General features: G+C 35.8%; 1 protein-coding gene across 1 annotated transcript in view; it reads left to right on the top strand.

Moving 5' to 3' along the window:
• The first annotated feature begins 244 nt into the window (after positions 1-244).
• LOC132545908 (allantoicase-like) overlaps positions 245-13,720 on the top strand; it is a 35,004-nt gene continuing 21,528 nt past the window's right edge. Inside the window, exons 1-4 of the mRNA XM_060209589.1 lie at positions 245-392; positions 4,905-4,985; positions 5,410-5,472; positions 9,452-9,566. Of these exons, the coding sequence (XP_060065572.1) occupies positions 372-392; positions 4,905-4,985; positions 5,410-5,472; positions 9,452-9,566 (280 nt within the window). The 5' untranslated portion in view covers positions 245-371. The remainder of the gene's footprint in view (positions 393-4,904; positions 4,986-5,409; positions 5,473-9,451; positions 9,567-13,720) is intronic.

Raw genomic sequence — 13,720 nt, forward strand, 5'->3', positions numbered from 1 at the left:
TATTTCTCACATACCTAGAGCTTCCTTCAACATTCCCCAGTGATTTAGGTTAATTTATCCTCCAGATGTTTCACATTGACACGGTCTGATAATCCACAATGTAAATAGCTTGCCAATATTTATCTGACACCACCTAGTTAAAGGTAAGGTTACCAATCCTTTCAACTGTAAATAAAGATATTGTTTTGTTATCATATAAACATGCATAAAATTCTTTCTTCATTTCAGTGACCTAGATATTTTAACCAATGAATGCAGGACGTAGAAAGAAGACGGGGAAACTGGTAGTTGCATTACTGATAAGTGGACTGATATTGGAAGTGTTATATTTACATGTAGACTATCTAAAGGATATAAAAGGGACTTGAGAAATGGGGACATTCCACCAGCATGTAAGTGAGATCATATAAAAACTCTGTTTTACCTGAACACACTGAAACTTGTCAATTTTACACACAAAGTGAACATCAGTATTATGTCCAAAACACATATCAGTACAAGGCTACAATATCACAACAGAATTAAATAGAATTAGATAATATGAAAAGAGATCTTTTCAACAAATGTTGAAATGCATATATAAAAAGGAGTTTGGATTTAAAAAAATGACAAAAAACATCCTAGGAATTATAATAGCATTTGTAATTGATTACTGTGAATTACACTATATCTGGTTGAAAGAAAAGCGAAAAAAAATAAAAGAAAACAATATTCCGTCATTAATCATAAGCTTTGCGTACATGTACCGGTAATCAAATTCAAATCACCCTATGTCTGTGGTCTATCTGTCTGTCCATCATCCATTCATAAACAATTAATATCATCACTTTTCTTGAGAAGTACTGGTTGGATGGTTGGATCTTTCTTACATATCATTTGTATGTTCCTCTTAGTCCCTAGTTGTACCGGTGTGATTTTGGGTCAGATCAGAAACAAAAAGTATGGCTGACAGGTGACAATGTTGGATTTTTACACTGAATTTTGTTATCAGTATTTCTTCACAAACACTCTGGACGAATCTCTGTCAAATTTGACGTTTAGGTATCCCTTGCTCACTAGTTGTCCCTGTTTTGACTTTGGGACTGACCAAATAAAAAATGTTTTCCAGGCAACCATCTTGGATTTGGCAGTTTAAGATTTTTATCACTTTTATCACTTTTATTCTGCAAATGAATGTTATTTTATAATTTCTTATCATGAAGAACAAAGACAGAGAAGAGATAACAATGGAAAACATCCAACCTTTAAAGAACATATAAAGATAAAAACAACTGTGGGTATCAAGATCACTCTGGGATTTCTTGTTTTACCAAAGATATCGAAAAATGGAACTTTCAGGCCTAGATGTGCTGGAATTAAATAGTCTTACTAGACAGAAAAATCTTCAAAAGCATGATCAAAATTCTGGATTTCTTTAATTTCATTTAAGCTTTAAGTTTCTCATCAACATAAATTTCCATTTTAAGCAGGGACATCAAAGTGACCTTTACTCTCAACTTTTACACTTCACCAGAATATAATAGAACTTAGTGTGCCTTATTTTCTTTAACAACTTTAATACATGTAATGATAATTGTACAATTTGATGTCTTGCTGAGGTCAACTTGATTTAAAGAATGTTAAAAATGCGGAATAAATTACAGACAATATTGTATACTTCCCGGATCTTTAAGGGTTTGGCCAGGAGTTTTCATTTATAATGCTATTTTCCAGTTTAAATGGTGCAATAATATATACAGTCTGTGGTATCCTATCTGTCACAACATACCTGGTATGCATATTTGGAATGCGAAACAAGGTCATGTAACATGTGACGTCAATGTGTTATTTCAGTGATGACAATACTTTATTTACCTGATAAGACACTACCATACACAGGTCACATCTTTATTTATTGACAAATGTTTAAAATAATTTTGAAATAGATGCAACAACTGGACACGATTATATGTTTTATGTAGTCATGGTAACAACTTTTTTCAAGATGATGTATAACCTATAACTTTTAACTAGATTTTTTCATAATGTGAAATTTGGTGACAACAAATGTCAAAAATTCCACAAATGATTATTACATAACATGCATGATTTTGTCACTGCATTCTACACAAGGCTTGACACCCAATGTCCAATATATCAAATCAGAAATTTTAACAAAGGAAATAAATTAAAACCCCTCCAGACAGACAACAGGCAAACTTCATGATAAATGAAGAGTTTAACTTGAGGTACTATGTAGCCTTTGTGTATATGATTAATACAGGTGTTAAATGGTCGTTTGATTTGATGATTAACCTGTTATAATCACAATGTTTACAAAACAGAATAAGTTTCAGGCCCACTGTTATGACTTGTATAACAACTTGGCCCACGTATGCACACACAATGTGCATTTACCACAGATATTGTGAATATTTATATACATGATCAATGAAGTGATAGCAACGGCATTGACAAGTGAAATGTAAACTCTTCGAGGCAACCTGCCCCTTTATCAAGACACAAGTATTACATAAATTATATCACATACATAGAACATAAACAATTTCAAAGATATAAAATCTAAATAGAGAGTGGTGGTGTAAATTTAGGTGTCTCGATAATTCCTTTGGTCGATGGATGCCGAAAAAAAGGAACAAAAACCATCCCAAGTAATTTTATGTACTTGCAAATATCAAAATCAAGACGTGTATGCAAATACTACCATAACATTTCCATACCATCAGTTAAAGCATGTACATGATACAGACATTCATATTTAAAAAAAAAGAATGGGAGTTTCAATGCTCAAAATCCGCAAGTCATCTAAAGATAGGCTTTTACCAGTGAGTTGTTGATAGGATTTAGATTTTTTACTAATCAGTCATGTATATTGGCATAATTCTCTTGTTCATTGTACGATAGTTTACACACATACACATGTATGTAAAGAGTACATACGTGATGTGTACGTGTGTAAATACCTCTGTCATGAAACAATTTTATACCTCTGAAACTCACAAGCCAGATTCATGAAAAATTTTGAACATCTCTATTACAATATAGTATGAGCTATTCTTACCACTGTCATGTATACAGAGATGTATGTACATGACATTGATTTCGCCAGTCTCACTGTCCTGCGATGTGGATTTTCCACAAACTTAGTTTTATTTAAATGGATTTATTATCCCCTTCCCAACAAAGGACTTGTCAGATTTTGAAGAAATTTAGTTGGTACACTTGTTACCTTAATCCCTTGCCCAAAGGAGGAGTGCCAATTTGGGCCTTCTGGTGGCCATGACAAATACTTTTTATTTTTTGTCTATTAAAAACTTGAGGCCAGACGGTAATGACATGACATTAATCTAAGGTCAGCTCAAGGCCGTTCAGTTGTTATAGGGGGGACAAGTGGGGGATCAAATTCATAATTATTGCAATAATTATCAAACTAAAATATATATATTTTTTTGTAGTTTTTTCTCTTAAATGTCATTTGATGATATATTTTAAAACCTTCATTAGAAAAAATGACCAAAAAATATGCCATTGTTGAAAAGTAGGTCACGATTAACAGTGAATTCTGCACATATATAATGAGGCTGCAGTGACCTGATTGGCTGATTTTTTTTACAGTTTTCCATGTTGCTCATTAAAATGTATATATTTTACAGTTGAACATGGGTAGTGGATCTTGATGATTATGACCTTGTTACTTATAGTTTTTATATAGCAATATATGGTGTTTAGTAACTTGGAATATTTAACTTTAAGGCATGGTTATATGATATATGAACCTGCTTGTTTACATTTGTCTGTGTAAACCATGCTAGCATTTGAATAAGGAGACCTGATACATTGAAATCTCATTTGTATACTTGTGTCACTGCAGCTAGATATGTCAAACACAGAGAAAAATATTTTATTCTCCCTTGCAGATAAAAATAAATGATATTCAACCTTAGGCTTAATGGTAGCAAAATTTGTAGATGAATTCCTTAGCTGTAAATACTACAAAAGTTATCACTGTATGTATAGGCAAGTGTGTGTATCAGATGCCATTGTGAATTTGTTTTATCAGCTATACAGCAGCAGAATTATTCCAGTCTCAGGTAACTTATATGGGGTGGTTTAAAAGGTACAGGAATTGTGATATCAAATTAACACAGTTTTAAATTTGCATACAAAGATTTCATGCTTGCTGTTATATAGCTTTGTAACATGTGCATAAAGCAGAAATGAAGAGGAGCAATTTCTGAAGCCAGATTTCTAATGAAAATTGAAATATTTCTGAATCATTCATTCTTTTATCTACTGTGCTGGTACATGTAGCTGACATATTTCAGCCTGCTACATATGCAACACGCTTAAAGGTTTGTTACATTACCAAGTTAGTGGTTGTTGTGATGTATCATGTTTTGTCTATACTTAATATTGATTTTATCATCCTTGTAATAACAAAATCGATAGTACCTGGACTATTGTGTTTATACTAAAACAAAATTATATGTTACATCATGCGAGGAAATGAGAAATCTAGTATCTGGTGTACTATTTGTTCTTAAATAGGGAATATATCCACTCATTACCACCTTTTAGCAATTCAGGAGACAGGTTAGGTATTTTGTGAGGAAGGCATACCTTTCATGAATCTCAAGTTAGTTTCTATTTCAACTGCTTTTACTGTATCACATAGTTTAGACATACCAGTCCTATTATAATCAGTCATAATTCCATAAATTCTTGTCATTGGTTTACCCGATACTTAAGGTACTATTTGTGAAAGATTATAGGTGCATGAACATATTTGTCTGAGTCTTAAAATTACAAACAACTTCACGGCAGATAAATCTTACACAAATAAAATATATAATTGGCCAATATTTTAGTATAACCTAAGATGAGATGATTTTTGTGTTACACAGATGGATATGTCACATGAACCTACACCCTTTGAGAGAACTGCCCCAAAATTCACAGAGCTGAATGACTTGGCTGTGGATACGGTATGTTATATTATTTATAATGAAGTTAAAAAAATTATTAATCAACTGGCTGTGAAAAAGATAGACAAATTCCTAAAAAAAGTGAAACATTGTTGTGTTTTAAGTGCCCAAAGTCATGGTCACAGTCACCTTTGCTATAAATAGAAAGTCATCAGCTATTGATTCAATTCAAACACTCAGCAGCTTCAGTCTTTCATGGAATTTGGTCAAACTTTATGCAAAGATCAAGAATAAGTATACTTTAGACATTATTATGTTTCTGGGGTTGCGGGTCAAGGCCTTGGCGGCGCGGGCAGTTATGTCTTACAGACATTTCCTAATTTAGCATGTGTCTTATTATCAGACTTTATTAGTAGTTATTAACTAATAAGTAACAATTCAATGAAGAGCCATTAATGTTTAATTTTACTACTCTGTTATGCAGGTTGGTGGTAAAATCTGTTTTGCAACTGATGACTATTTTGGAGTTGCAGAAAATTTATTAAAGGTAAGGACTTTTTACAGCTTCATTATGATCACACATGCTGTAAATGTGGTCCCCCATAGTCAATTACCTCAGTATATTTACTATAGCATTTATAGATGGTATACACCTTATTTAAGCCAGTTGTGTATTACACCATGTACAACCTCCATCCTGGGGTTGCTAAAGTGTGATCACCATGGGATGTATGTTTTAGCACCTCTAAATGAGATCAGGTAGGAAACTGTTTCAGTATCACTCCTAGATGATATTTTTATTCAAATCACCCTCCGTCCATGGTCCGTCGTCTGTCCGTCCGTCCGTCCGTCCGTCCGTCCGTAAACAATTCTTGTTACCTCTATTTCTGGAAAAGTACTGGATGGATCTTTCTCAAATTTCATATGCAGGTTCCCCTTGGTCCCTAGTTGTGCATTGTACCTTTTTTGAACTGATTCGTATCCAAGATGGCCGACAGGTGGCCATCTTGGATTTTGGAAGTAAAATTTTGTTACCGCTATTTCTGGAAAAGTACTGGATGGATCTTTCTCAAATTTCATATGCAGTTTCCCCTTGGTCCCTAGTTGTGCATTGTACCTTTTTTGGACTGATTCGAATTCAAGATGGCCGACAGGTGGCCATCTTGGATTTTGGAAGTAAAAGTTTGTTACCGCTATTTCTGAGAAAGTACTGGATGGATCTTCCTCAAATTTCATATGCAGGTTCCCCTTGGTCCCTAGTTGTGCATTGTACCTTTTTTGAACTGATTCGTATTCAAGATGGCCGACAGGTGGCCATCTTGGATTTTGGAAGTAAAAGTTTGTTACCGCTATTTCTGGAAAAGTACTGGATGGATCTTTCTCAAATTTCATATGCAGTTTCCCCTTGGTCCCTAGTTGTGCATTGTACCTTTTTTGGACTGATTCGGATTCAAGATGGCCGACAGGTGGCCATCTTGGATTTTGGAAGTAAAAGTTTGTTACCGCTATTTCTGAGAAAGTACTGGATGGATCTTCCTCAAATTTCATATGCAGTTTCCCCTTGGTTCCTAGTTGTGCATTGTACCTTTTTTGGACTGATTTGAATTCAAGATGGCAGACAGGTGGCCATCTTGGATTTTGAATGTAAAAGTTTGTTACTGCTATTTCTCGGAAAGTACTGGATGGATCTTTCTCAAATTTTATATGCAGGTTCCCTTTGGTTCCAAGTTGTGCATTATACCTTTCTGGACTGATCCGAAATCAAGATGGCTGACAGGCAGCCATCTTGGATTTTGAGAGTAAAATCTTGTTACTGCTATATCTGAGGAAGTACTGGATGGATCCTTCTGATATTTCATAGATATTGGTTTCCCTTGGTCCCTAGTTGTGCATTGTACCTTTTTTGGACTGATTTAAAATCAAGGTGGCCCACAGGCAGCTATCTTGGATGTCGACAGTAATACAGCACAAGCATATTGTCCATTATCCACCTGTAACTGACTGCTATCTAATAATACTTTGGGATCTTTTTCAAATGATATTTGCTAATAGGTGCTTAATAAAAATATCTTGTGCCATCATTGAGTACATTCAATGAAGACCAGTTCATGAACAGTTACAACACCTGTAACAAACAAAAAAAAAATAAACAAATCTTCTAGAATTGAAAACAGATCCTCAAATGGTGGGAGCCAAGATCCCTCTGGGATCTCTTGTTACGTAGTGCACACACACCCACCAATAATTTGAGACTACTTCATGTCTATACCTGTGGCTAAATATTAAAATTTCAAATGTATTAAATATTTTAAACAAAGAATTCTTTTTAACAAAAAGTTTGAGTCAATTTATTGGAGAATGTAGAAATCTTGTTTGTTTGTGTTTCATGCGGACACTTGGGGTTGGACATCTGGGAGCATTGGGGGCTCTAAGTTAAAGATTTACAATGGAATAAAGCTACATTTGAAGGCTGCCATTTTTGTTATGTACACTGTTTAAGCTGGTTTGATTACCAATTACTGAATCCTTTTGATATGTAGCTTGAATTAGTAATATAAATGATTGTGTACATAGAACAACCTGATGCAATTACATCAATTACATCAACACCGTCAAGGATGTACAGTAAAACACGTTTATAACGAACCTCTAGGGACCAAGAAATTTAGTTTGTTATACACATAGTTCATTATACACATAAAACGAATTTTGGCGAGCAGTCTCGCATAATTCGTTATAGGAATTGTACATGCAATAAAAATGAAAGGGTCTTATTTCATGATTATATTTTATTACATGTATGGTATGTCCAAATAAACAACAATTCTTATTGCTTAGGAAAAACTCAAATAGTTACATGAAAAAATTACAAATGACGGTTTGCTTTTTGTTACTGTCTGAGATCTTGATAGGGGGCTTTTGAATGGTATGTAATGCATTGAATTAAAATTGTACTCAGTGTTGTTGCTTGAATTTCGAAGCTATCTGCAATATCCTTGTTAGCCTTTTCCCCATTGTCTTCTTCACAAATAATTTGGTATTTGGTTTCAATTGTTAACGCCTTCTTCCGCTTATGAGACGGCGACAACGAAGCCATTTCCAAAATGACGACAATAAGAACAGAACGCAAAGATTTTATATCGATAAAATCAGTTCAGTGACTCAAAACTCAAAAAACAATAGAATGCAGGTATGTGTAACAACAACTCACTTTATTCGTCAATCTTACATGTACGTAATTGAAACTTACCTGGACATGGGTCTCAATACAGGACACACAACTTACTTCACTCAGGTGTGATGACTGCCGGAGGCCACTATGTTATATGGTTATTAATTAGCACAGATATTCACCTGAGCGGACCCAAAAGCTGCTACATTATAGACATTAATTCGTTATGTAAAATTTGTTAAATATTGTGATTTTAACATATAAAGGATAGTGCAATTGACGGGGAATGAAAAACACTACGTTATAACCATTAATTCATTGTAAGCGTGTTCGTTATAAACATGTTTTACTGTAGTATCATTGGTATTTAGAGGTAATATCCTGCTAACTGATGCTCAGCCATGTGAGACATGCTATGATACCTAGGAAATTTTCACTTTTTGAGGTCATCTGACCCCCAATGTTCAAGATGATCTAATGCTATCGTGCATGCCAGGCACTGTCCCTAAATTTTCCTTTAAAACACTACTCCTGCTGAACGGCTCTGTGTACTTTAACCAAACTTTCTCTGAAACTTCATTTGGATGGGAAATCATTTCTTAAATTCAGAAAGTTGATTTGACCCAGAGAAACCTGGGCATAGGGACTGAAAAAGGTAATTAGACAATGCTTTGCTTCAAAATGCTAATCTTCCTTAATGCTTTAATGGATATCATTCAGATTTTATTTTGAAACATCATTAGAGGTGTGCAATTAACTCTTTAATTCAGAAAGGTCTCAAGTTCCATTCACATCATTGACAAAAAATATTTGGAGTTTGATTTTTTCAGGAAATAAAAAAAGATATGTTATTTTTCAGCCTGATCAAAACTTCATCATGGTAATCAAGATAGCCATTTTGTAACATGATTGTGCAACAGATTTTCATTTATAGAACTTACAATTTATGTTTTTCTGATACTTTCAAGGAATGTTCAAAATTTGAATTCATCAGATTTGTCAGACCACCATCTGCAAATTCTGTGATTTGTCCATCCATTCATTGATTGTTAGATGCTGTTAGGGCCATGGCTCTCTTGTTTATGTAAATTTTAACAATATTGAACAATATTACAGTAAAAAGAATAGTTAAAAGATATGTAATTGTCAAACAAACATTTATTGAGCCCATTGATCTCTGCTCACTCAGTAAGTAAAGTAATGAATGTAATATTGATCCTACCTACTCAACTGGCTAGATTGGCGGCAGCCTATGATTTGAATGACTAAATTTTCTACTGGATATTTTTTCTTTCCTCGTTTTAAAGCCTATTGAGGACACAAAGTGGAGAATATATATTCTATTTTGTTACAGCCTTCAGCACCAGTGTTTAAGGAAGGCCTGTTTACAGAGTTTGGAAAATGGATGGATGGATGGGAGACCAGGAGAAAAAGGATGGCAGGACATGACTGGTGCATCATACAGCTAGGTATATATGTTCTCTCCTCAGTATACAGACTCCAAACTTTGGGAATAATAAGATCATTCTCTCCCTTTGGGGTGTGGAATCACAACTCAAATGGAAATGTTATTAACTCAAAAATCATCCTTCCAGGATTGAGATCTTTCTTCCCCCAAGGACTCCTTGTCTCACCATCGAATTAGTGAATGATTTTTCGCAAACCTTGCTTGCCTAATGTTTTTGTCCAGATGCATTTAATCATTGACATGCTGTTAAAGTTCTTGGCTATGTTCTACTTTCAAGTGTTGCTGGCTGTATCTATGCTGACTATAATACTAATGACTTCCAGGTGTTGCTGGCTGTGTCTATGCTGACTATAATACTAATGTCTTCCAGGTGTTGCTGGCTGTGTATATGCTGACTGTAATACTAATGACTTCCAGGTGTTGCTGGCTGTGTCTATGCTGACTATAATACTAATGACTTCCAGGTGTTGCTGGCTGTATCTATGCTGACTATAATACTAATGACTTCCAGGTGTTGCTGGCTGTATCTATGCTGACTATAATACTAATGACTTCCAGGTGTTGCTGGCTGTATCTATGCTGACTATAATACTAATGACTTCCAGGTGTTGCTGGCTGTATCTATGCTGACTATAATACTAATGACTTCCAGGTGTTGCTGGCTGTATCTATGCTGACTATAATACTAATGACTTCCAGGTGTAGCTGGCTGTATCTATGCTGACTGTAATACTAATGACTTCCAGGTGTTGCTGGCTGTGTCTATTCTGACTATAATACTAATGACTTCCAGGTGTTGCTGGCTGTATCTATGCTGACTATAATACTAATGACGTCCAGGTGTTGCTGGCTGTGTCTATGCTGACTATAATACTAATTTCTTCCAGGTGTTGCTGGCTGTATCTATGCTGACTATAATACTAATGACTTCCAGGTGTTGCTGGCTGTGTCTATGCTGACTATAATACTAATTTCTTCCAGGTGTTGCTGGCTGTATCTATGCTGACTATAATACTAATGACTTCCAGGTGTTGCTGGCTGTATCTATGCTGACAATAATACTAATGACGTCCAGGTGTTGCTGGCTGTATCTATGCTGACTATAATACTAATGACTTCCAGGTGTTGCTGGCTGTATCTATGCTGACTATAATACTAATGACTTCCAGGTGTTGCTGGCTGTATCTATGCTGACTATAATACTAATGTTTTTCAGGTTTTGCTGGCTGTATCTATGCTGACTATAATACTAATTACTTCCAGGTGTTGCTGGCTGTATCTATGCTGACTATAATACTAATGTCTTCCAGGTGTTGCTGGCTGTGTCTATGCTGACTATAATACTAATGACTTCCAGGTGTTGCTGGCTGTGTCTATGCTGACTATTATACTAATGTTTTTCAGGTGTTGCTGGCTGTATCTATGCTGACTATTATACTAATGTTTTTCAGGTGTTGCTGGCTGTATCTATGCTGACTATAATACTAATGTCTTCCAGGTGTTGCTGGCTGTATCTATGCTGACTATAATACTAATGACTTCCAGGTGTTGCTGGCTGTGTCTATGCTGACTATAATACTAATTTCTTCCAGGTGTTGCTGGCTGTATCTATGCTGACTATAATACTAATTTCTTCCAGGTGTTGCTGGCTGTAGCTATGCTGACTATTATACTAATGTTTTTCAGGTGTTGCTGGCTGTATCTATGTTGACTATAATACTAATGACTTCCAGATGTTGCTGGCTGTATCTATGCTGACTATAATACTAATGACTTCCAGGTGTTGCTGGCTGTATCTATGCTGACTATAATACTAATGACTTCCAGGTGTTGCTGGCTGTATCTATGCTGACTATAATACTAATGACTTCCAGGTGTTGCTGGCTGTATCTATGCTGACTATAATACTAATGACTTCCAATGACTTCCAGGTGTTGCTGGCTGTGTCTATGCTGACTATAATACTAATGACTTCCAGGTGTTGCTGGCTGTATCTATGCTGACTATAATACTAATTTCTTCCAGGTGTTGCTGGCTGTATCTATGCTGACTATAATACTAATGACTTCCAGGTGTTGCTGGCTGTATCTATGCTGACTATAATACTAATTACTTCCAGGTGTTGCTGGCTGTATCTATGCTGACTATAATACTAATGTCTTCCAGGTGTTGCTGGCTGTGTCTATGCTGACTATAATACTAATGACTTCCAGGTGTTGCTGGCTGTATCTATGCTGACTATTATACTAATGTTTTTCAGGTGTTGCTGGCTGTATCTATGCTGACTATTATACTAATGTTTTTCAGGTGTTGCTGGCTGTATCTATGCTGACTATAATACTAATGACTTCCAGGTGTTGCTGGCTGTATCTATGCTGACTATAATACTAATGACTTCCAGGTGTTGCTGGCTGTATCTATGCTGACTATAATACTAATGTTTTTTCAGGTGTTGCTGGCTGTATCTATGCTGACTATAATACTAATGACTTCCAGGTGTTGCTGGCTGTATCTATGCTGACTATGATACTAATGTCTTCCAGGTGTTGCTGGCTGTATCTATGCTGACTATAATACTAATGAATTCCAGGTGTTGCTGGCTGTATCTATGCTGACTATTATACTAATGTTTTTCAGGTGTTGCTGGCTGTATCTATGCTGACTATAATACTAATGACTTCCAGGTGTTGCTGGCTGTATCTATGCTGACTATAATACTAATGACTTCCAGGTGTTGCTGGCTGTATCTATGCTGACTATAATACTAATTTCTTCCAGGTGTTGCTGGCTGTATCTATGCTGACTATAATACTAATGACTTCCAGGTGTTGCTGGCTGTATCTATGCTGACTATAATACTAATGACTTCCAGGTGTTGCTGGCTGTATCTATGCTGACTATAATACTAATGACTTCCAGGTGTTGCTGGCTGTATCTATGCTGACTATAATACTAATGACTTCCAGGTGTTTGCTGGCTGTAATCTATGCTGACTATAATACTAATGTTTTTCAGGTTTTGCTGGCTGTATCTATGCTGACTATAATACTAATGACTTCCAGGTGTTGCTGGCTGTATCTATGCTGACTATAATACTAATGTCTTCCAGGTGTTGCTGGCTGTATCTATGCTGACTATAATACTAATGACTTCCAGGTGTTGCTGGCTGTATCTATGCTGACTATTATACTAATGTTTTTCAGGTGTTGCTGGCTGTATCTATGCTGACTATAATACTAATGTTTTTTCAGGTGTTGCTGGCTGTATCTATGCTGACTATAATACTAATGACTTCCAGGTGTTGCTGGCTGTATCTATGCTGACTATAATACTAATGACTTCCAGGTGTTGCTGGCTGTATCTATGCTGACTATAATACTAATTTATTACAGGTGTGGCTCGATGTAACTAGGCTGACGCTATGACTGTTGTGAAGCAGGTGTTGCTGGCTGTAGCTATGCTGACTATTATACTAATGTTTTTCAGGTGTTGCTGGCTGTATCTATGTTGACTATAATACTAATGTTTTTTCAGGTGTTGCTGGCTGTATCTATGCTGACTTTAATACTAATGACTTCCAGGTGTTGCTGGCTGTATCTATGCTGACTATAATACTAATGTCTTCCAGGTGTTGCTGGCTGTATCTATGCTGACTATAATACTAATGAATTCCAGGTGTTGCTGGCTGTATCTATGCTGACTATTATACTAATGTTTTTCAGGTGTTGCTGGCTGTATCTATGCTGACTATAATACTAATGACTTCCAGGTGTTGCTGGCTGTATCTATGCTGACTATAATACTAATGACTTCCAGGTGTTGCTGGCTGTATCTATGCTGACTATAATACTAATTTCTTCCAGGTGTTGCTGGCTGTATCTATGCTGACTATAATACTAATGACTTCCAGGTGTTGCTGGCTGTATCTATGCTGACAATAATACTAATGACGTCCAGGTGTTGCTGGCTGTATCTATGCTGACTATAATACTAATGACTTCCAGGTGTTGCTGGCTGTATCTATGCTGACTATAATACTAATGACTTCCAGGTGTTGCTGGCTGTATCTATGCTGACTATAATACTAATGTTTTTCAGGTTTTGCTGGCTGTATCTATGCTGACTATAATACTAATTACTTCCAGGTGTTGCTGG

This window comes from Ylistrum balloti, unplaced genomic scaffold, assembly GCF_031769215.1.
Source record: "Ylistrum balloti isolate Yb309-2 unplaced genomic scaffold, AGI_CSIRO_Ybal_v1 Utg369862, whole genome shotgun sequence".
Lineage (NCBI taxonomy): Eukaryota > Metazoa > Mollusca > Bivalvia > Pectinida > Pectinidae > Ylistrum > Ylistrum balloti.